Source organism: Pogoniulus pusillus, chromosome 21 (assembly GCF_015220805.1).
Source record: "Pogoniulus pusillus isolate bPogPus1 chromosome 21, bPogPus1.pri, whole genome shotgun sequence".
Taxonomy (NCBI): Eukaryota; Metazoa; Chordata; class Aves; order Piciformes; family Lybiidae; genus Pogoniulus; species Pogoniulus pusillus.
Window position 1 is genome coordinate 11,254,614 of NC_087284.1, and position 25,168 is coordinate 11,279,781.

At 44.7% G+C, this 25,168-nt stretch overlaps 1 protein-coding gene across 12 annotated transcripts in view; it reads left to right on the forward strand.

The window, feature by feature from the left end:
* Positions 1-25,168, forward strand: part of HIVEP1 (HIVEP zinc finger 1) — a 168,191-nt gene that overhangs the window by 97,774 nt on the left and 45,249 nt on the right. For all 12 annotated transcript variants that reach the window (XM_064160931.1, XM_064160927.1, XM_064160926.1 and 9 more), the window contains one exon: positions 17,916-23,866. In XM_064160931.1, the coding sequence (XP_064017001.1) occupies positions 17,916-23,866 (5,951 nt within the window). The remainder of the gene's footprint in view (positions 1-17,915; positions 23,867-25,168) is intronic.

Consider the following 25,168-nt stretch of genomic DNA (forward strand, 5'->3'; position numbering starts at 1 on the left):
CTTCAGAAGTTCCAAGTCACAGTAGTGTCCTGTATGCCACTTAAGGCTGGTAAGAGGATTACCTTGCCTTTATTATTTCTCTGTTGATGTACACCAGAGCTACCTGCCTTTTGTTTCCCAAACATTCCAAACTAGAAGCCAGCAGTGAAATTTCATGCAGTCAGTTGTGCGTTTTCCCAGTGTCTGATTTCATACAGTGGTTGTATCTCTGTTAAAATATGTCAATACCTGTGTCTGAGAGGTAATGTACTTAAATTGTTCTGTGCACACCAGACTATGAGGTTTTAAATCAAGACTGGGTTATCTTCATAAAGTATTTGCAGCAGCTCAGCCAGCCATGGTTGGCTTAATGCAGGAACTCTTTTAGTCTGTAGCTCATATCATGCAAGGTCTCACATTTTCATAAAGTCCCAATTATCCTTAAAATTTCTGATGGTTTTGCATTGAGGAATGCTGTGTGCTGCTCTTAACAACAGCAGCTTCAGGCACCTTCAGTGCAGGGGTTTGTGCCCACATAGGACAGTAAGAAAACTCTCCTGACTTCTGTGGGAGCAGGAATAGTCTGTGATATCGCTTAACCTCATTTTTCATTGCTTTTGTCTAAAATAATGGCCATCTTAATGTCTTATTTTATCAGTGAGGACAAAACTGATAAAAATGAGATGTTTATGTGTTCTTTGCTCTGAGAAACAACATCAGAATGTGGACTTAAACCAGGGAAGATTTCTAGCTCCTGTAAACCTCCTGAGTTGTGAGTCAGTGCCTGTATCTGTTATTGCTATTTTAATTTTCTTTGGTTGGTACATTTAGTTTAGACTACTAGCAGCTGAAATCTGCTCAGTAAATCCACTGCTGGTGCTAGACACAGCAAGAGCTGGTATTGTTTTGACAGGCAGACAAACAGATTTACAGTTTTAAATTGAACATTTCATCCTTTGGAGCTATTGTGAGAACTTGGTTAAAACATTAATGGGATGTTAAAGTAATAGTATTTTGACTCTTCCTGACAAGCATAGCAGGTTTCTTGAGTGACAGTTCAGCAAAAGAGATCCCAGCCTGCAAGTATGATTTTCAAAGGGACATTATACAAATTAACTGTGTGAGACAGGTGATCAGAAGATGCTTCTTCAACAAAACTGGAAGGTGGCCATTCCAAATCACGGCGCATTGCTTGTTAAATCAGATGCAGTAACACTTTGAGCTTTGCCTTCCTTTAGTGAAAAGAAGGATTTCTTGTGCTGTTTTAAATTGCAAGGCCAGAACAACATGGGTTTTGTGCTGGGAGGGTGCTGTGCTGATTCTAGAAGCTTACCTGCACATGTGTAGTGAATGCAGTGGGTTGCTAATTTTAAGCTGATCTGAGCTGGGAACAAGCCAGTTGTGGAAATGAGAGATTTTCCCCTTGTTAGCTTCCTTGTAGGGTAGCTTGTGTATAAGTAAAAGATTGGGGGGGGGGTGTTTTTTCCAGGTACTCCTTTAGCTCAGGGAGTTGTTAATTTCCTTTGTTGTCCTTCTAAAGGGGAAATAGAACATATAAATCATAGAATGGTCCAGACTGGAAATGAACCTCCAAAGGTCGTCTAGTCCAACCCACACCTCTGCAGTCATCAGGGACATCCTCAGCTTGACGAGGCTGCCTAGAGCCCCACCTTCAATATCTCCAGAGAAGGGAGATATTCAACCACCAGTGTTCCACCACCCTCATAGTAAAGAGGTTGTTCTAAACATCCAATCTAAATCTGCTCTTCTCTAGTTTGAAGCCATTGCCCCTTGTCTTGTCACTGGAGGCCTTTGTAAACAGTTTCTTTCCAGCCTTCTTGCGGACCCTCTTCATGTGCTGGAAGGCTGCTGTTAGGTCTCCCCAGAGCCTCCTCCAGGCTGAACAACCCCAGCTCCCTCAGCCTGTCTCTATAGCAGAGGTGCTCCAACCCCCTGATCTATTTTCATGGCCCTCTTATGGACCTGTTCCATCAGGTCCATGTCTGTTCTGTATTGAGGGCTCCAGACCTGGAAACAGTACCCCAGGTGAGGTCTCACCAAAGCAAAATGGCAGAATCACCTCTCTGTGTCTGCTGGCAGCACATCTTTTGATGCAGCCCAGGATGTGTTTGGCCTTCTGGACTGCAAGCTCACACTGCTCGTGTCCAGCTTCCTGTCCAGCAGCACCCCCAAGTCCTTCTCCACAGGGTTGCTTTCTCTCACCTCATCCCCCAGCCTGTATTGATAATGAGGATTGTTCTGGACCAGGTGCAGAACCCTGCACTTGCCCTTGTTGAACCTCATGAGGTTCACCTGGGCCCACCTCTCCAGCTTGTCCAGGTGATGGTGAGACCTTATTCTGGCCTTCCAGTATCTGAAGGGAGCCTACAGGAGAGCAGGTGAGGCACTTCTCTGGGTGTTGGGTAGTGACAGGACTAGGGGGAACGGATCCAAGCTAGAGGAGGGTAAATTTAGACTAGACGTTAGGAAGAAGTTCTTCTCCATGAGGGTGATGAGACATTGGAACAGGTTACCCAAGGAGGTGGTGTAAGCCCCATCCTGGCCAGGCTGGATATGGCTCTGGGCAACCTGATCTAGTGTGAGGTGTCCCTGCCCATGGCAGGGGGTTGGAACTAGACTGAGGTCCCTTCCAGCCCTGACAGTTCTGTGATTCTGTGAGTTAAATGCAGCATACCACTTCCTGCAAGTTACATGCTATAGGTGGACCCGGATGGAGTCTTTCATAGGAATCTCTTAACAAGATGCATGTGTGTCTGTGTGAGGGGAAGAAGAGAGAGACTGTGGACAGCTGTGGAAAAGGGCAGGCAAGCATGGGGAAAGGAAGGAGTTGTGAGGAGCTCAGTGTGACCTCCAACTGATGTCAAATTGAAGCCACTCTGATGGAGATGATCCTTTCCACCTCTAGTGCACCAGACTGAGCTGTATGCTTAGGACATTCCCAGTGTCTGCATTTCCATCAAATCGACTTCTGCAGCTTTTGTCACGTTTGCAGCACTACCTAGTCCTAAAAGAACTGCCTTCAGTGTTAAGACTTTGCCTGCTGCCTTTGCCACAGCTTCTGCTCTCATGAATACCTCATCCAGCTTTGGACTTCCCAGCATAACAGGGACAGGGACTTGTTGGAATAGGTCCAGAGGAGGCCGCAAAAGTGATCCAGGGGCTGGCTCACCTCTGCTGTGAAGAAGGGCTGAGAGAGTTGGGGTTGTTCAGCCTGCAGAAGAGAAGGCTTCGGAGAGACCTTATTGCACCCTTTCAATGCTTAAAGAGGACTTAAAAGAAAGATGGGGACAATCTTTTTGGTGGGACCTGTTGGGACAGGACAAGGTGTGGTGGTTTTAAGTGAAAAGAGGGAAGATTTAGACTAAATATAAAGATGATTTTTTTAGGGTTTTCTTTACGCTGAGAGTGGTGAAACACTGACACAGGTCGCCCAGAGAGGTGGTAGAAGCCTCATCCTTCTAAACATTCCTGCTCGAGTTGGCTGGCACTCTGAGCTGCCTGTTCTACTTGAAGGTGTCCCTGCTCACTGCAGGAGTGTTGTACTAGATGACCTTTAAAGGTCCCTTCCAACCCAAACCGTTCTGTGATTCTGTTCCTTGCCCTGTTTTAAACAGCACAGTCGTTAAGTCTTTGCTGGGCTTTGTTTCCGCGGTTGCTACAGACAGTGTGGAGATCACTCCGTTTGATCTCTGCTTTTCAAGTGGAAAATTAGGTTAAGGAGATGCAGAGACTACAACTAAGGAGCTTGTTAGGTCATTATGTGCAAAGAGAGCTTAGCTAACATCTTGTTCCTTTCATTTTTGTGTTTTTTCTTCCCCTCTCAGGCTCATGTTTGGGACTGTTTTATTCAGTATCTCCTTTGACCAGATAGCAGCTGCTGTTCTCTAGCTGATAACCCTGAAAGTGGTGGCTGCTTGATGAGCTGTTCCAGAATGCTGTTTTAATGGCCTTTCTTTTGCTGTGTGTAGCAGTTCTTCTAATGATTTGCTACCCAAATCCTAACTTTTCCTGTGACAACTGATAATCCTTAAATTGCAAACAGATAATTTAATTACAAAACTGTTCACAGCATTTCCTGGCATTTGAGGAGGATTTCCAGGTGTCCCTGAGGTATTTCTACTGATTTCTGGCAACGTGCTCATGCTAACTGGTTGTGTTGAATGGCTTTATTCTTTCATGGCTGATTGGATGGAACTGGTTTCTGGTTAGGCTTTGACTACCTACCTTTTGATTGGCCTTTGAGGAGATACTGTGACTCTTTTCATGGCCTTGGCAGGCCTAGTGAGGGAGGTTCTCCTCCCCCTCTACTCTGCCCTAGTGAGGCTCCACCTGGAATATTGTACCCAGTTCTGGGCTCCTCAGTTGAAGAGGGACAGGGATCCTGACTGGACCACTGCCTGGTGAGGAAAGGTTGAGAGACTTGAGGCTGTTCAGTCTGGAGAGGAGAAGTCTTAGAGGGGACCTAATAAATGCTTATCAATATCTGAGGCCTGGGTGTCAAGAAGGAAGGAGCAGGCTCTGCTCAGTTAGGACGAGGGGAATGGATATAAACTACAGCACAGAAAGTTCTACCTCAACATGAGGAAGAACTTCTTTACTGTAAGGGTCACAGAGCACTGGAACAGGCTCCCCAGTGAGGTTGTGGAGTCTCCTTCTCTGGATGCATTCCTGTGTGACCTGCACTAGATTATGTTCCTGATTTGGCAGGGGGGTTGCACTCAAAGATCTCCAGAGGTCCCTTCCAACCCCTAACAACCTGTGAACATCTCAAGCTGGGATTGCTGGTGATCTTTGCTATGATAACCTTATCTCTTCACCTGCTCCTAGTCAACATTCTTTATCTTAACAGCACTTAATGGTGATTACTTCTCTTAGTTTAGTACTAATGCTTCTGTGTAGATTATCATGGAACCACAGGATATCAGGTTGGAAGAGACCTCAAGTATCATCTCTGCCATCCTTTCTTGGGAAAAGCATGGTCTAGGCAACATGACTCAGCATCCTATCTAGCCAAAACTCAGAATTGGTAGATGGTTGTAATGCAGACACAGCACATAAACTACTTAATACAGTAAATATTTCTACCTTGTTTGCCCTTCTTGTATTGTCTTTCCTCTGCCTTTCAGTGAGGTGCTCAGCCCTGTGAAAGTTCACATGGGGTCAGGCTCTGCATAATGGTGGGAAATCTCTGTCAGTATCAAGTCATACAATCACAGAAACATTCTGTTTGGAAAAGACCCTCAGGATCACCAACTCCAACCAATATCCCTGCTCTACAAAATTCACCCTAAACCATATCCCCAAGCACCACATCCAAACAACCTTAAACACATCCATGGTTGGTGACTCCACCACCTCCGTGGACAGCCCATTCCAATGCCTGACCACTCTTGCTGGGGAAAAAAAAATCCCTCTTGTTCTATCACTATTTACCTGTGAGAAGAGACCAGGACCAACCTCTCCATAGTGTCCTTTCAGGTAGCTGTAGACAGTGATGAGGTCTCCCCTCAGCCTTCTCTTCTTCAAACTAAATGCCATGTCTCATCTGTTGTGTTCCATGCTGGGCAGGAAATTAACTCTTTCTGAAGGAAAAACAAATCCATGTTACTTTGGTCAGAGATTCTCAGGTGTGCTGAAATGTTGCCTTTGGTTCCTGTTCACAAATGGGTGTTGGTGTTTCGTAGCAGAGGCTCTAGTGTTTCCTCACTGGTCAGATGGTTATTGCTGTTTCATCTTCATGGCCTTCCTTGTTGGGCATGCTGTTTAAATGACTGAAAATCTGCTGGTTGTTACTTTCTTCACTCCAGCCAAGAAGCTAAATGCATGAACTGGGGCCAAGCTATCAGACATATTTCTCTCGATCTCACTAGCGCAGGGTAGCTATGCCCTTACAGCCCATCAGAAGTGTCACCATCAAGGCTGTCTTGATGTGAGTGGCCATGATTTGAAGAGAAGCCGTCAGAGAGGCAGCCCCAGACTGCAGCTTGTCATTTACTCTTTACCTAACCCAAGGCCAAACAAGAGCTGGCAGGCTCAAGAGTCTGAAATGAAACTGTATCACAAGGAGGCTCCCTGATAAGTCCAAGGTGCATGCCTCTGAGCGAGGGTGTCTCCCTTACCTGATGCTAAAATGGTATTGCACAAGTCAGAGAGCTAATCCACTCTGCCCCCGCTGGAGGATATCAGAGTATTTCATTGGCTGCATGCAGAGCAGCCCAGAGCACACCTTTGAGGCTGCGCCTTTAAACCTGTCATTTCACATGTGTCGCTCACTGGGTTCTGCGTACGCCTGAGGAAGAACCTTTTGTGGTTTGAATTAACAAGCAAATCACTTCTGTATCTCTTGACCCTTGGTCAATCCAGAAAGTTGTTCTCCTCTTTCAGCTTTAGTGTGTCTTTGTAGGTCAAACAGTGGTCAGAGAGATCACAGAATCACCAAATTTTAGAGGCTGGAAAGGAACTTCAGAGATCATTGAGTCCAACCCCTCTGGCAAGGCAGGATCCCCTGGGGTAGTTCACACAGGAATGCATCCAGGTGAGTTCTGAGTGTCTCCAGAGAGACACTCCACAACATCTCTGGGCAGCCTGTTCCAATGCTCCTCATGTTGAGGTGAAACCTTCTGTGTTCCAGTTTGTAGCCATTGCTCCTTGTCTTCTTGCTGCTGGCCACTGAAAAGAGATTTGCCCCATCCACTTGACACCCACTCCTCAGATATTCATACACAGGTGATGAGATCTCCTCTCAGTCTTCTCCAGACCACACAACACCAGGTCTCTCAGTCTCTCTTCATGGGGGAGATGCTCAAGTGCCCCAGTCATCCTCATGGCTCTGCTGGCCTCTTTTCAGCAGGTCTCTAAAGGGAGACTGGCTGGGCACTGGCAGGGGAGTAGCTCTGTGAAAGGCCCTGGGTGTGTGGGCAGACAGCAAGCTGGGCATAGAGCAGCAAGCTGGGCATGAGGCATCAGCACACCTAGCAGCAAGGAGGGCCACATCTGAGGCATATGAATGAAAGCATGACCAGGAGATTAACAATAGGGATTATCTTCCTCCACACAGCAATCTTTAGACTATGGTTAGATTTTGTGTCCAGTTTTGGGGCTTCCCAATGCAGGAGGTACATCAGAAGCCTGCAGTGAGTTCAGCATTGGGACACCTAACCTCACTTGTCTTGTGAGGAAAGGCTGAGAGACTAGGAGTTGGTCAGCTTTGAGAAGAGCTGGTTTTAGAGGGAGTTACTGTGTAGAATCAGGCTCTTCACAGTGGATCATGGTGAGAAGATGAGAGGCAATAGGAAGAAGTTGCAGCAAGAGTGGTGTGGACTGGCCTGTCCCTAACAAGGACAGTCAAACAGTCTAAGATGTCACTCACAGAGGCCCTGGAGGTTTCTAAGACCCTACTGGACAGAGCCCTAAGAACCTTGGTCTAATCCTGCAGCTGGCCCAAATTTGAGCAGGAAGTTGGACTAGAGACTTGCTTAGGTTTCCTCCCAGCTTCAGTACCTTGTTATGAAATACTAATTTCTCTATTTGGGAAACTTACTTAGCAGTGGATCTGCTGGGTGTGATTTCTTGGTGTGTGTATCAATATACATTTTCTCTACAACGACTTTTAATAATATATGAGCTTGAGGTACACTGTTTTTATGGCCTTAGCAGGGTGTGAGGGTAGAGATTATTAAAATTTAATGTGACTTTATGAGAATATGTGCTGTAATTGAGCTTAATGACACTACTCAAATGAGTGCTGGTACCACATATGAACACAGGTGCACCTTTCCTGGAGCTTGTGTTAGTAGGACTTCGGCTATTTTGGCTAATAATGAGAAATTATGCTAATAAAATAGTCACTCCACTATGAAAGCATGATGTGAAATAACCCTGAAAAAGGATTGGGAAACTTCTGTCTGGCTGACTGCTGCTACTACACCTTTGGTGGGTCATACATTGACCTAGACCTTAGTGTTGTCTGCTAAAAACACCCATGAAAAATAATCATGTGTTTACAGGCAGTATGAAATCACAGAATCATGAAATCATTTTGGTTGGAAGAGATTTTTAACCAGCAAGTCCAGCACTGTCAGGATGCTGCTGAACCCTGTCCCTCAGCACCACATACACAGGTCTCTTCAATCCCTTTGGGGATGGAGACTCCACCACTGCCCTGAGCAGCCTGTTCCAGGCCTGACAACCCTTTTGAGGAAGGATTTTTTTTCTAATGTCCAACCTAAACCTCCCCTGGTACAACTCAGGGTCTTGTGCTGTCACTTGAACCTGGGAGAAGACACTGACCCTCTGTGGTGGTTTAGAGTTAAAACTCTAAGAATCTTAAATTATAAACAAGAACTTTCTGAACATTTTTTTAATAGAAAGTGAATAAACAAAAGGTTGGTTGTAAAAGGGAAGTTAATAGATAAGTCCATATCCTTTTGTTCGTTTGCTAGCTAGGATAAACTTTGCTGCATAAACAATTCCCTTCCCTTTGCCTCTCTGCCTCCTGCTTCTTGCTCTCACCTCTCACTCCTCCACTCTGCCTGACTTCTGCACTGACCTTGGCAGAGTAGTTAACAGCTGGGGCCTGTTTTTCTCTCTAGAGGGAGAAGAAGGTGGCAGTTGGCCTCTTCTGCGCTCTCTCCAGAGAGGATTTCTGTGTTATATCTAAATTGTAAATAAATACATTTTATACCTATGAATTCTATTGCATGCTTTTAGATTTTAGCTTGCTGCAAATATATAGCTTCCTTTGCTTCCAAACCTTCTGAGCTAGTCTGGTGATTTTATTTGAGGGTAATTTTCAACCCCCCATGCCCTCACCTCACTACAACCTCCTACAGTTGTAGAGAGTGAGAGGGTCTCCCCTGAGCCTCATTTTCTCCAGGCTAAGCAGTTCCAGTTCCCTTTGCCACTTCTCGTAAGACTTGTGCTCTAGACCCCTTACCAGCTTTGTTGTCCTTCTTTGAGCACACTCCAGCACCTCAGTGTCTTTCTTGTAGTGAAGACCTCAAATATGAAGTATGAAACCATGCTTGCTTTGTCCATCCCATATGCAGTGCTTCAGTATTTGCTGATATAATCAAAAAGACGTTGGTGTAGATGAACACTTGACCCAATCTCTATCGGCCTTTGAATGTCAAAGCTTCCTTCTTTTAATCTTTTAAATTTATTAATTAATGTCAAGTTGTGCTGTATGTACAGATCAAGTGTTTTTTAAGGGTCTACTCTGTCTGTGTTTGGACTGATGTTCTCTGAAATATGCTTTTAAGCATAGATTGAGCCTACTGAAAGAGGTGTTTAAACATGGCTGCTGACTTGGAGTGCCCCAAATTGTTTGACTTGCCTCCTAACCTCTGGAACAGGGAGTGGCCACCCTGTGGCCATCTCAAGAAGTCTGAAATTAGAATCATTGATGACTGACTTGAAAATCCTCTCAATTTGTGCTTAAACTTAATCATGGCACTTAAGTTAATGTTCAGATCTTTCAGGACAAGGGGCAATGGATGGAAGTTGAGGCATAGGAAGTTTCATTGAAACATGAGGAGGATTTTTTTCCCTGTGAGGGTAACAAAGCACTGGAACAGGCTGCCCAGAGGGTTGTGGAGTCTCCCTCTCTGGAGATATTCAAAACCTGCCTGGAAGCTTTCCTGTGTGATCTGGTATAGGTGATGCTGCTCTGGCAGGGGGTTGGACTGGATGAGCTTTTGGGGTCCCTTCCAGCCCCTGACATTGTCTGATTCTGTGATCTTTCTGTGGACTCATTGACTGTAAGCATTTCCATAGTTGTGTGTGTGTGGTTCATGTAATCAGAGGTCTTTGGGGAGATTTTCATGCTTTGGAAAAACTGTAATTTTTAGGCAGTATGAAGCTGGAGAGGTAGTGTAATACAAAATGAGTTTCCTTATTCCCTGCTGTGTTGAATGGAAGTTCTGGTGGCCTTACGTTTGCCAGCAAGACTTGCTCCTTTATCTCATAATGATATTCTTTACTTATTCATAGGTACAAACCCAGTGGGGTGAGTCCTGAGTGGTTTTGATAGTCTTGGGGAAATAAAAAATAAAGAAGTATTGGATGTCAGGAATTAAGAGTATGTTGAATATGCAAAGAGACTAGGAAGCTGAGCTGTAATCAGAGTAAGATCCTAAATAACTTTCTCTCTCTTTTGAATACCTTCCCTCTTTGGATCACTGCCACTGTTAGGTGCCAGGGTAATCTTTTAGTTACATGTTTGAGATCTAAATTAGTATTTGAATACTTTCAGAAGAGACTTGATCTTACTTGCAGTGCCCTGGGAGCCACATTTAGAAGCTAATGTTTAGCTTCACAGGATATTAGGGATTGGAAGGGACCTCCAGAGGCAATCAAGTCAAACCCCCCCTGCTAGAGCAGGACCATAACCTAGTGCAGGTCACACAGGAATGCATCCAGGCAGGTCTTGAAGGTCTTCACAGCCTGTCTAGGGAGCCTCTTTCAGTGCTTTGTGACCTTTACAGTAAAGAAACTCCTCCTCGTGTTGAGGTGGAACATTTTGTGCTGTAGTTTGCCCCTTCTCCTATCATAGGGCACAACTGAGCAGTGTTTGCCCCCTCCCTCTTGGCACCCAGCCCTCAGGTATTTGTAAACATTGATTAGATGCCCTCTAAATCTTCTCTTCACCAGACCAAGCAGCCCCAGGTCCCTCAGCCTCCCCTCATAGGGCAGTGCACCAGCCCCTTCATCAACTTCATAGCCCCCTGTTGGACTCTCTCAAATAGATCTCTGTCCCTCCTGAACTGGGGAGCCTAGAATTGAATGCAATACTCCAGGTGAGGTCTCACCAAGGCAGAGTAGAGGGGGAGGAGAAGCTCCCTCAATCTGCTGGCCACACTCCTCTTAATGCACCCCAGGGTCCCCTTTGCCTTCTTGGCCACAAGGGCACGTTGCTGTCCCGAGAATGGCTGTTGTCCACCAGCACTCCCCGGTCCTTCTGCACAGGTCTGCTTTCCAGCAGATCACCTCCCAGCCTATACTGGTGCAGTTTTTGCCTTTGAAAATCTTATCCCAGTATGTAAGCCTACAGTGATGATTTTAAGTCTGCAAGTCAAGACGTGAGATAAAAATTGAATCATAGAATCATTTGTGTTGGAAGGAACCTTTAAAGGTCATCCAGTCCTGCTTTCATGTAGGGAGCAGGGATATCTTCAACCAGAACAGATTGCTTAGTGTCCTGTCCAGCCTGACTGGAAATGTTTCCAGGGATGAGGCTTCTACCATGTCTCTCTGGGCAACCTGTGTCACTATTTCATCACCCAACTTCTTTCTATCTAGTCTAAATCTCCCCTCTTTTAGTTTGAAAACATCACCCCTTGCCCTGTCGCAACAGGTCCTGCTAAAAAGACTGTCCCCATCTTTCATATAGGCCCTTTATGTACTGAAAGACCACAGTAAGGTCTCCCTTGAGTCTGCTTTGGATTGAACCACTCCAGTTTTCTCAGCCTTTCTCCGTAGCAGAGGTGTTCCAGCCTTGCATCATTTTTGTGGCCTCCTCTGGATCTGCTTCAGCTGGTCCATGTCTCTTCTGTGCTGAGGACTCCAGAGCTGGACCCAGCACTGCAGGTGGGATCTCAGCAGAGCAGAGGGGCAGAATCTCTTCCCTTCACCTGTTGACCTCACTGCTTTGGATGCAGCCCTGGATACAGTTGGTTTCTGGGCTGTGAGCACACATTACCAGCTCATGCCCAGCTTCTGATCCACCAGTCCTTCTCTGCTCTCAACCACATCTGGCCTGCACTGATACTGGAGATTGCCCCAGTGCAAGTGCAGGGACTTGTGCTGCTTGCACTATGTTTCCCAGAGCGGTACTGAGGGAGAAGGGAGCTCACCACTCTGCTTTGGTTCCCTCTGCCTCTCTTTTTTCATTTCTAAGTGCAAACACATCGGTCTATTAGAAGAGAAAGTGAGTGGGTGTTGTAATAACATGTAGGCTTGGAGACAGGCAGTTCTGGAAGTTACTTAACAAAACCATTGAGATCATTTTGTCAAGGCACTGTCTAGTGCACCAGTAAATACTCTGGAAGAGAAAATCAGATTGCTTATACCTTTCATTTATTTACTGCATGAGCTGCTCTGCCTGATTGCTATCTACACCATCACACTTGTGTTCTTTTGCTCTATTTCCCGAGCACAGAGTGCAGCAGAGAAATTACAGGTGAACAAAATCATGTTTAGAAACATCAGTTTTTCATGTCATGTTTTGAGTGCAGAAGTCATACTTGAAGCGAAAGAATTAAACAGAGAATCTTGATAGCAAAACAGAACAAAGCCAACCAGGCAGAGCAGAGAGGAGATGCTGCAGTGTCCCTGATGAAGGAGATACTTTTCACACATTGGATTGAGATGATAGCTCTACTCAGCAACACCACTGCACTGCTTGGTAAAAAGGGAGAGTTAAAAAAGGCAGGTTGAGAAACTTGCCCCTCCACTATTTGAATTTACCAGACCAGCTCAGACAGGTTGGGTGTAAGATGAAGCTGTATTTGCAGCAAAGCAGAATTTACAAGTATATATACACAATGCATTTGCAAGTATTTACAGTTACATACAGGTAAATAAGACAGAAATCCAAATTTCCTCCTGGACAAAGAAACTGCCCAGAAGGGGCTCAAAGTCTCTCTCTCTCTTTCTCTCCCAGACAGACAAAACAATCAGCAAAGCTTACTTGTTATCTGTTAGTGGAAGATATTAGAGTGGAGCAAAGGACAAGCAAATAGATCCAATGCTTAGGAGCAAATAAGGCAAAAGAGAGAAAAAATGTTTACATTTTATCCCTTTCAGCAAACCACTGAATTATATAGACTTTATCATTATTATTCTTTTACCACCAATGATCTAATTTCTCTGATTAGAATATTCCAATTAGCCTCAAACCAGCACAGTACCACCCAGCAATGAGAAGGGCCTTGTGATCACAGAGAGAGGTGGGGAAATAAAGAAAAGTATCACAGTATCATCAGGGTTGGAAGAGACCTCACAGATCATCAAGTCCAACCCTTTACCACAGAGCTCGAGGTTAAACCATGGCACCAAGTGCCACGTCCAACCTTGCCTTGAAGTGCCCCAGGGACGGCGACTCCACCACCTCCCCAGGCAGCCCATTCCAGTGTCCAAAGTAGATTAACTTCTTGTTGGTGGGTTTGTTTGGTTGGTCTGGTTTGGTTTGTTTGGGGTTTTTTTGTTTGTTGGTTTGGTTTTACATTCTTCTTGGTTTAGTGGCAGCTCACTGGTGTGGTTACACAGCCCTGGCAAGTTGCCATGCTCCTCAAAGTTTCTAGCTCCGAGAGGCAGAGAAGTGTTTAGCATTCTAGGATTGATGCTTCCTGCCAGATCTGTTGTTGCTGCTGGAATTATTGATGGAGTTGATCTTTGTGCAAGCATGTGGCTGTAGATTAACAAACATGCCGGGGAATATCTTCAGTATAAACTGTGAAAACAAACCCAAGATTTATACACAAGGAAGAGAAAACTCAAGGGAAGTGAAATGAAGTTGTCAGGGGTTCCTTTTTTCCCTAGATAAAGTTGTTTGTTAGCAAATATGGGTAAGACTGGCTAGGGCTGGGTGCTAGGTTGGACTGGATGATTTTGGAGGTCTCTTCCAACATGGTTGATTCTGTGATTCTATGATTTCTAAATTGGTCAGAAGCAGAATAGAGCCCAGGATGTAAACCAGTATTAAAAAATTTGTAATGTCATTATCAAGAAAACATTTTACAACATTTCTTAGGTGAGCACAGTGAATTCAACCCACAACTCCATCTCTGGAATCATAAAGGATGTAGAATGAGACACTTGAGTTGTCATGAATTTTATTGATGTAGAAGCAGCCCAATTAGCAGCTGAGATGCTGAAAGAAAATGACTTGTCTACATAATGCCATGCATAACTTGCCTGTGTTATGCTTTTCTCTTCCCTCTTCAGTTTACCAGATATTTTTTTGTGCTTTGCTGTGTGTTGAAGCATGTATTTAAAAAGTGAAGCAGCAAATAGTTTATGGGAAATTCTGATCTTGTGTTTGTATTGGATTCATAGTTTCAGTTACTTGATACGTAGGTTAGATACATTTTTGCTGTCTTCAGGGCTTGGATGTCTCAAGATCACAGGATGTTATGGGTTGGAATGGACCTCCACAGATCTTCAAGTCGCCCTGCTAGAGCAGGTCATGCAGGAATGCATCCAGACAGGTCTTGAAAGTCTCCAGAGAAGGAGACTCCACAGCCTCTCTGGGCAGCCTGTTCCAGTGCTCTGTGACCCTCACTGTAAAGAAGGGTCCTGTGCTGTAGTTTATATCCATTGCCCCTTCAACTATCACAGGGCACAACTGAGCAGTCTGTCCCCTCTCTCTTGGCACCCAGCCCTAAGATGTTTATAAGCACTGATTAGATCCCCTCTAGGTCTCCTCTTCACCAAACCAAACAGCCCCAGGTCCCTCAGTGTCTCCTCATAAGACAGTGCTCCAGCCCCTTCATCATCTTCATAGCCCTCTGTTAGACTCTTTCAAGTAGATCACTGTTCCCCCTGAACTGGGGAGCCCAAAACTGCATGCAGTATTCCAGGTGAGTTCTCATCAGGGCAGAATAGAGGGGGAAGAGAACTTACCTCAATCTGCTGACCACACTCTTAATACACCCCAGGTTCCCATTGGCCCTCTTGGTCACAAGGCTGTATTGCTATGCCACACTGCAATGCATCTCTCAGCTGGGTGGATTTTCAGGTTACTAGCATTGTGCAGGTTGAGTGTGCTTATTCCTCTGCACTATGGGGTCCAAACCCAGGAATAGTAACCATTTCATATTCTGAGGCATCGGGAAGCAGCACATCATTTGATTGTTCAATTCCCGCGCTGTGAAACACCTGAGTCTGTTTTGTGTACATCTGTTTCCTTGGATGTTCACAATTCCTGGCACTCTTTCCTTCACAGCCATGTGTAATCTGCTCAGCTCTTCCTCTAGTGCCGTGCTGCAGACAGCAGCAGTGTGACTGGTGTGGAGGCGTGATTGTGACGGGATGAAAGCTGCAGTGTGTGCATAAAGGAGCCGAATTACTTACACTCAATTAAGGTGGCTGTGCTGCAGAGAGATCACCAAACCATGGCTAAAAGGAGCCTGTTATATAATTACCTTGTTATCCTCTCTTTGATTTGTGTGAAATTGGGAGGTTTTGTTACTGAAGAAAAGAGAGTTTCAGCAAAGTGTGAATTTTAAAGAAGTTATTAATAGTGATGGTAACTTCTTGATGTAAGCTTAACGTAAGATAACTTACAAGGTAATTTATAGCTGTAAGCTTAATTGTGAAGCAATGGAAAGGTACAAAACATCACAATGGAAGAGTAGAAAACATCATGATGGAAGACTGCTCGACTTTAGATTGGATTTTAGATAGCCGATGTGAATAAGTTCATTTAAATGTTAAGAGAAAAATTGCTGTAGAAATTTCTTTCTGGATGCAGAAGAGGAGCACAAAGTCCCTACAGCTAGGATTTGGAGCCAGTAGTTCTGGCAAGGGATTTGAGCATCTCTTTCACGGGACTGCTAAATATGACAAGAGTCTGTTACTCTTAACCATTAAGCTTCTTCTAGTAGGGCAGAGAAAGGAGTAAGTCAAGTTCTGCAGAACTTCCATGTTTACAATATGTGTGCTGCGTAGCTTTCAGCCTTTTTATTTGCCAGGAAATCTCCTGGATATCCATTCACCCTAAATTAATGTGTGTCTGCATTAAGTTGGCATCGAGTTGAAAACAAGATTCTGAGCTTCTAAATACCTGTTGTCAGCACAGACCTCAGTTGAGTTATGCTCAGACGTGGAGAAAACATTACATCTTCTTGCCTTTCTTTTCCTACTGGTCACTTTGCATTCTCATCTGCTAGACAAGTTTTAGGTACTGCCTGAATTTCCTTTTTATGTAGCAGGAATTTCACCCTGGACTCATCAACTCTTGTCAGATGCGTTGGCTTTCCTCCCACTACAGTATAGAAACCAGCTGGTGTTTGTGCAAGAGGATAGTCTCCATGCCACTCAAAAGGGGGCCATGGGGTTGATGAGTACTGGGAATTCTGGGCTTTCTTCACTTACCTCCTTGTGAAGCTGTCTAAGAATCCTCTCTCTTTATTGCATTGTCTTAAGGCTGATCTTTGGTGAGGGCACATCTCAAATACTGGGTTCGCTTTTGGACTGCCCACTACAAGAAGACCACTGAGGTGTTGGAGCATGTCCAGAAAGGGCAACAAAACTGCTAGAACACAAGTCTTATGAGGAGCAGCTGAGGTAGCTGGGGTTGTTTAGCCTGAAAAAAAAGAGGCTCAGGAGACACCTTCTTGCTCTCTCCGAGAAGTTGTAGTGAGGTGGAGGTCAATCTCTTCACCCGATTAGCAAGTGATGGGACAAAAGGGAGCAGCCTCTAATTGCACCAGGGAAGGTTGAAGTTGGATATTTGCAATCTTCTTCTCCCCTAAAGACTTGTCAAATCCTGGAACAGGCTGCCCATGGCAGTGGTGGAGTCACCGTCCCTAGAGGGATTTAAAAGCCATGTAGATGTGGTGCTGAGGGACAAGGTTTAGTGGTGAACTTGGTTGTGGTAGGTTAGTCGTTGGACTTGATCTTAAAGGTCTTTTTCAACTTAATGATTCTATGAGTCTATAGATCTATGTGCAGGTAAACATACTACATGAAGTTACTCAGTGCTGCTTCCCAAAATGTGTAGGCAGCTGAACCTTTTCAGAGACATCATCCCTTTTGTCATATCAGATTCTTCCTTTGCTTTGAGTATTGGCAATCAGATATGGTTTTGGCAACAGCCTAATGAATGAGTTGTGAGCACGTGAGAAAATGTGATTGGCATCCATTTAATATTTTGGCTTCCTCTGCACTACAAGTGATGATAACTGAGGCTGTGGCTATGGCTGAGGGTATGTCACAGAAGTAGTAAACTAGGCTAAATAATTAGCTAACAGATTGAATATCACACTGGTGAGGTAAACTGAGGTGTGTTGGTAAACATCAGGTATCTATTAAAAACTTGTAAGTATCAATATGGAATTTTAGTCTGTGTGGGGCTTTTGTTGTAGAGGAAATTGGGCTCTGTACAGATATAGCTGCTATGAATTTATTCTGCTGAACAGTCTTCCAGTTCTTCTGCTCTTCACTACACTGCTGAAACTCTGCCTGCATACCTGCTTAAAATCAGCAACAAGTGTAGCTAGTAATGAAGTAATTCAAATGTAGTTGATTTTGTTTCATGATGCACAAATAGAAAGTCATTTAAGTGTGACCGATTTTATTCATCCACAGTAGTTGCTCATCTGAAATGCTATTGAAGTTCAGTAATTGGAACTCTGGAATACAGCTTTTGACAGATGGTGTGGGTGGTTGTGCTGTTTCCATGATAAATCTACTTACAAATATAACCACGAGGAAGTTGTCTTCATTCCTTGACTGCAGCAACACAGAGATGGAAAAAGTGAGAAACAGGACATGTAAATGGATTTGTGTCTTGGTTCCTCATTTTCCTGCTGTAATGATTTGAATTTTTAAACAAGTGGAAGCGAGAGATTTCTTCTTACTTTATCTGCAAAGGAGCTGCCATAAATGCTAAAATATTCTTTCAGTAGCCTTCCTTTTCTTACATTTCTTTTGAAGTTTTTTCATATAGTGAATTACTTTGGTAATGTCTTACAGCATCGGTTAAAAAGCCTTCCTCTTCTAGAGGAAAACAAAATAGATCTTTGCTAAGATACATTTATTGTTTAGAAGAATATTGGAGACTGGAGAGATGGACAGTTCTGTTGCCCCAGGGCTTGCTACTGAGACTTAAGAGATGCTAAAATGGTATGAATAAAAATATGCTGCATTACCCAGTTCTAATATTCTTTTTTATTCTCTCTGTGTTTTAACAGAAATCACTGATGCTGGTACTAGAGGAACCCAAGATGCAATTAAGGGTGTAAAAAGAAAAAAGATTGTGACTGAAAACCATTTAAAAAAAATACCAAAATCGCCTTTGAGAAGCCCTGCTGAAACCAAGGTTAAGCAGAGTGTAGACCCTTCACCACTAAAAGCTCTTCCAGATGCCTCCAAACGCACCACGGCACAGGATCACCTGCCCTTGCAAAATGGAAATCAATGTACCAAACAAAATGGAGGAGTTCTTAGTAGTGAGATAAGTGTTGAAACAACCAAATCTGAGACATCAATGCAGGCAAAGCTTTCTGTGACACATCAGCCCTTAGATTTGGGTAAACAGGCAGTGGAGGACACTGATGCAAACTGCCTGAACTCACCAGAGAAGAAGTCCCTCTCAAACTCCTCATCAAGTAAAACAAAGACTGACAGTAATGAATGTATTGATTTTGTTGATTGCAGTACCTCCTCCCCGTGTACACGTACTGCGTTTGATGTCTTACTAAAAGCTATGGAGCCTGAACTGAACACCTTAACACAAGAGTGCCCCCCTTATGGGATGCAGATAGAGAAACTGAGACCAAATAAAACTGTAAGCACCTCTTCTAGTCTCACGTCCAGTACGATGAGTGTCCAAAATCAGCCCACGTTGCCACAGCATGAGTTTGCAAGTGGAGCTCACTACTACCCGTGTTCGTTAAACAATGTGCATGTAGCAGCAGCAGCCAAGACTGGACAAGCACAAGGCCAGTCGGTTTCTCATTCACAAGACCTTCTCATTAAAACCAGTCAGCAAAATCCCCAGGTTGTTATGTGTCCAAGCTTCACTAGATCACTGGTGCACCAGCACAGTCAAGAAAACCCCAAGGTCCAGCAGATATACAGCATAGCAGTAACTTCTTCTGTCGTTCACACCTCATCTTCCACTGTAACTCAGGTTTTCCCTCAGAACCAGTTAGTAGCTAGTTCCTCTTCACCTTTGTCAATTAGCACATCGAGTTCAACACACTTGTCTATAGGTCCTGTGTATAGTTCTACCCAGATAGCATCAGTTGTGAACCACGGTGCAGAACAGATATGTAACCTCTTGAAAGACCAGAAGCCTAAGAAGCTAGGGAAGTACGTCTGTGAGTATTGCAACCGGGCCTGCGCCAAGCCCAGCGTTCTCCAGAAGCACATCCGCTCCCATACCGGAGAGCGACCGTATCCTTGCGTGACCTGTGGCTTCTCTTTTAAAACCAAAAGCAATCTGTACAAGCACAAGAAGTCTCACGCGCATGCCATCAAACTGGGACTTGTCCTACAGCCAGATTCAGGTGGCCTCTTCTTATCCCATGACTCAGACAAAGCACTTAGCATTCATTCAGATGCGGAAGAAAGTGGAGAAAGTGAGGATGAAGGCACTGCTGATGAAAGACAAGATGATCAGGAGCTGGAACCTGCACAAGTGGTGAAAGCTATTTCGAATACAGAACCGCTGCAGAAGGGAAGCCCTGTTCCGTTAAGCAACCCAGACTCTATAGCAGGGGACTCTTCGTTACATGATGCAGAGCCTCAAGTAAGAGCAGCTTTACCAAAAGTAGTAGTTCATCCTGTAAATGTTTCTCCATTAAGGGCTGATAGCCCAAAAGTAACAGAACCAGCCCCTGAGCTTGCTGCAGCACAGAGAAAAGGAGATTTTAAAGGGACAGCTCCTCAGTCAAATTTCACACATACAGCCTCAGTCAAGGAGAATGACACAAAGCAACATCAGAAAGCAGAAGTGGGCCTGTTAGAGGACCAGCTGGGATCTGCAGTAGGAGCAATGCACGCTCAGCTCCAGAGGCAACAGGCAACCGATGGTTCCCAAGATCAGCAAGGAAAATCTCTTCTGAGCCCTAGAAGTTTAGGTAGTACTGATTCTGGGTATTTCTCTCGCTCTGAAAGTGCCGATCAAACAATGAGTCCACCAGCTCCCTTCGTAAGGGGATTGTTAGCATCTGAGAAGGATTCAAGCAAAAGCCTGCCCTGTGTGCCGCGAGCAAGTGGCGTGGTAGCATCAGTGGTACAGACTGTTTGTGCTGAAAAAAACCTGATCCTCTCTGGCCCAATGCGGCCTCCCATGGCAACAAAAACTCTTGAGGAGCGTATCTCGAAGCTAATTTCTGATAATGAAGCAGTTGTGGATGACAAACAGTTAGACAGCGTGAAACCAAGAAGAACTTCTCTTTCAAGAAGAGGAAGCATAGATTCACCAAAATCTTACATATTTAAGGATTCTTTCCAGTTTGATTTAAAGCCTATGGGAAGAAGAACTAGCTCGAGCTCTGATATACCAAAGTCTCCTTTCACACCCCCTGAGAAATCAAAGCAAGTTTTTCTTCTTTCTGTACCATCCCTTGACTGTTTACCTATAACACGAAGTAATTCCATGCCTACTACCAGCTACTCAGCAGTACCTCCAAATGTAATACCTCCCTCTCATCCCCTTCGAGGAAGTCAGTCGTTCGATGATAAAATTGGCTCTTTGTACGACGATGTTTTTGTCTCGGGACCTGCTACTCCACTGAACCAAGGCGGACATCCTCGGACCCTTGTTAGACAGGCAGCAATAGAAGATGCTTCTGCTGGTGAAAGCCAAGTTCTTGGGCCGATGCGAACTGTAGAAGAAAATTATCTGGGCTGCAACTTATCAAATGAATCTTTGTTACAAAGAAGCAAGTCCCTGGCACAAGGCTCAAACCTCGAGAAAGCGAAGAAGTCCCCTCAGGTGCGAGGAACAATGTTTGAGTGCGAAACCTGCAGAAACAGATACAGAAAACTGGAAAACTTTGAGAACCACAAGAAATTTTACTGTTCAGAGTTGCACGGACCTAAAACTAAAGTGGCAGTCCGAGAGCCTGAACATAAAACGGCTCCAAACAGCACACAGCCTCAAATGCTGCACTACAGAGTCACTACTTCAACAGGGGTCTGGGAGCAAACACCCCAGATAAGGAAAAGAAGGAAAATTAAAAGCGTTGGTGATGATGATGACCCCCAGCAAAATTATACGAATGTACCATCGAAGAACTCAGAAGGCACAAGCAAGCCAGCAAATTATTCCAGCCTGTCAAAACACAGTGCATCAACAGTGGTGGGGTCACAGCAGCCAAGCAACCTCCTACTTCAAAGCTCCCAAATTCAGCTTGTGGCTCGAGGCACAGATCAGACTGCTGAGACAAAGATGCCTCCACTCGTTGAGAAGCAAACAAGTTCAGCTGTGCAAGAGAAGGTGGAGTTGAAAAGACAAGGGACAGGCATTTCTGTGATACAGCACACCAATTCACTGAGCAGAAATAGCTCATTTGAGAAGTCAGAGTCATTTGAGAGAGTGTCACCATCATCTTCTCAGGAGCCCAACAAAGTTGCTAAGCACCATTCTTTGAATGCAATTGTAATCCAAGAGGATAGACATTCTCATCTGAATGCCCCACAGCATCATCAACCCCTGTCGTCAGAAGCGCCTAGAGGGGAAGTTCAGGGAAGCCAAATTGCTTCTAATGAGAGAAGTGCACCACTGCAGCCATCAAGACTTGTTCGCCAGCATAACATCCAGGTTCCTGAAATACTGGTCACAGAAGAACCAGACAGGGACCAAGAAAACCAGTGCAGTGATCAGGAAAAGACAGAAAGGTTTAATTGGCCACAGCGCAGTGAAACACTGTCAAAACTGCCAACAGAAAAGCTCCCGCCAAAGAAGAAAAGAATCCGCTTGGCTGAAATGGAGCATTCTTCTGCTGAATCAAGTGTTGACTCTACGCTTTCCAGGAGCCTGAGTCGGGAGAGCAGCTTGTCTCATGCCTCCAGTTTCTCGACTTCACTTGATAAAGATGAAACTTTGAAGGCTGAGAATCCTTCCAAAGCAGAGCCTGTTGCTAAGTCATCAGAATTCCTCATGATTCCTGCTGGCTCGCACACGCTGACTCTGCCTGGACCTCATTACCGGGAAATGAGACGTGCTGCCTCAGAGCAAATTAACTGCACACAGCCATCTATGGAGGTCGTGGACTACAGGAGTAAGTCTTTTGACTGTGGAAGCATGTCTCCTTCAAAACCCATCCCAGTTGTGGAGATAGCTGCTCCAAAAGTGTCATCTGCAAATGGAGTTACTGGACATGTGCCTTTGCTAGAAAGGAGGAGGGGGCCATTTGTAAGACAAATATCTTTAAATATTGCTCCAGAAAATCAACAGCCTCAAGTTAAGTCTACGTCTTCATTTCAGCCAGCTCATGTGACAGATGTGCCCACAGGACCATTGCACAGGCTGTCCACTTCTGGCAAGTCTTTGGTGGAGTTTCCTTCAAGTACTCAGCATTCACAGCCTCACCCCAGGCCTCACTCGGCAATTCAGAACTGTAATCCTATTGGCCTGTCTTCAGTTCAGCAGCCTCTGGATCACGTGTTGAGTAATCAAGGACAACCATCCTCTACTCATCAGGCTTCCCAGACATCTACTAAAACATCAGCCCATGGGGAACAAGGGAGCACATCTGCACTTTCTTGTCATCCCGATGAAAAAAAGGACTGTTTTGCTCCCAAGTATCAGCTCCATGTTAAAACATTACATATAGGTCAGCCATACTCTTCTAAACTGCTCAAAAATAGTTCATCAGCTCAGGCTGTTCCAAGTCAAGTTGGGGTGGACCAGAACGCATCCTCCTTTGAACTACAGACTAAACTGTCTGACATGTCTAATCCGTACTCTGTGCCTCCCCTAAAGCAAATTGTCCCTAATAACTGCAGCAGTCAACTCCAGCAGCTTCCTCCCTTTGTGGTTCCTGTCCGGATCCACAGCAGCGTGCCGTCGTACGGCTTTGCAACCGTTGCACCCCTTCCTCACATTTTAGTGACCCAGGATCAGGCGAACCAGTCCGCTTGCAAAACAAATGTTGTCACAGTGCCAACGCTTGAAGGCAAAACTCAGCTGCCAAATTCTCACAAAGATCACCAGAGGACTTTGCCAAATTCATTCGAATTTGAAAATTCACAAGCAGAAAGTGGAACCAGAAATTCACCTCTGTCAAACGCTTTGAGTCTTGTTCAGAAAGTGCCAGTTAGTGGACTGTTTCCTCAACCAGAAGCCACGGCATCAAGTAAGCGAATGCTTTCCCCAGCCAACAGTTTAGATATTGCCATGGAAAAACAGCAGAAGCGTGTTAAAGATGAGAGTGGAGCTGCCTGCATGACGGATGCTCGACCGCTGCATTCACTGAGTATTAGACCCAGTGAGCCTACTGGTAAGCAAAAGAAACCGGTTTTGGTAAGACAGGTTTGCACCACAGAGCCTCTCGAAAATCTCTCAGATCCTGATGGTGTTCCACAGCATGAAAAAAGCAGCAAAGCTGCTATTTCAGACCTGCTGTTGCCTGACCAGCATGCGTCTGATGCTGGGGTTTCAGAAACCCTAAAGGAGTCACCAGAAGCTGAAGAACTTAAGTCTTCGGCATCGCCAGTGTTCGCAGTTAGAAAACCGTCTGAATTGTCACCACTGAACAATCAGAGCTCTCTTCTCAAGGCTGTAAGTAGCAGTCAAGAAAGAAGGCCGCCAAGCAGCAGTAATGAGAGCAAGCACATCAACAGCCAGGGCCAAGCAAAGCCTGGAACTACACTGGCTGCCATGAATGCAGGAGAAATGCAGAGGTTGTCATTTCCAAGCCTCAAGACCACAACGAGTTTTACTTGGTGTTACCTCCTGAAGAGAAAGCCCTTGCATCTGCTGCAACATGATCAGAAAATCTCAGCCTATTCTACATGGACCATCAGTCCCAACAATCCCAACCCACTTGGTTTGTCAACAAAGGTAGCTCTCTCCCTCCTCAATTCCAAGCAAAAAGTTGAAAAACCACTGTACACCCAAGCAAGAACAACTCATCCCAGGTCTGATGTGTTGGTCTACTCAAGCAAGTGGAAGAACAGCTTAACCAAGGTACTTAAGCTATGCTTGGTGTACACTGATGGTTTACAGAGGATTTGCTTTGGGATCATGCTTGTTCTTGTTTTAGAGAGTGTGGTACTCCTGACCTATATCATATATCTGCATATTTATTTCCATTAGATCAAGCTGCTAAAAAGATCTTAAGTAATTCCATTAAGAAACCTGTTCATTAGGACTTAGGCCTTTTCATGGAAATCAGTTCCTGGATTTCAATCTGAGTATGAAGCTTTCATTGTGGCAGAAGTGGGTTTGGCTGTTTTTCAGATGCAAAGCATAGGACAAGAGTAGCTTGGATATAAATATTTGTTAAGCACTTTTAACTTAAACCAGGTTAATTGAAGGTTATAATTGTGCATTTTGCCTTATAACTCAGCTGGTGTTTTCTATTAGAAGAGTGCTCAGCCCAAACAGGTGTCCGTGAAACTATTTCTCACCATCACTGAGCATCTAACTGTGAGAGGAGCAGGGTACTGCTTCCCTTCTCCCACCTAGGTTAATCAGTGGTGTGAAATACTGACAAAAGTAACAAAGTTTGAAATGAAATTACAGCCTCCATAAAACCCCTGACAGCTTCTTGGACCGATACTGCTCCAAAGGTGCCATTAAATCTTGTGCAGTGGAACATACTCCAGGCGATGTTTATGACCCACACAAACCACGACATCATTCCAGAGTCAGATGTGGCAGAGCAAAGCAGTCCCTTGAGTATTTCCTTACCTGTCTTGAGGCTGGACATGTGGTCAGTAGTTCACTCACTGGACAGGTCTCTTATGGATAGGTCCAAATCTGTGCTGGTTTGTGCTGGATTTGCTGTTCTTTAGTGGTTGAACTGTGTCTGTCAGTGGTGCTGTGGTATGGTAAGAGGTGTCAATGTCTATTTAATGGAACCAGGACTAGGTTTTATTGTCCCATCCAGTGAAGTCATAAAGCCTCCTGAAGCATACTGTTCTTTCTTTGCTGTGCACACCATGGCTTTGATGAAAAAACTCTTTTTGAAGCTAACAAAAACAGGGCTTTAGCCATGGATCTCCCTCTCTACAGAATCCATCAGGACATAGAAATGTTTTGGAGGAGGGTAAAATCAATCACAGTTTGTCCTAATCCTGCAGTCTGCCATAAACAAAAGTTCCTAGGCATAGGGCTGGGAATTGGGGTCCATATGGCCAGTGGTTGCTCTGGAGGAGAATGTACCACAGCATTAGGAAAAACCACACATTTCTGTTGATGTTGAGTGACAGAGATGGGTGCTGTCAAAGGTCATGCCGGGAGGCTCTTTGTGTGCTAAATGTTTTG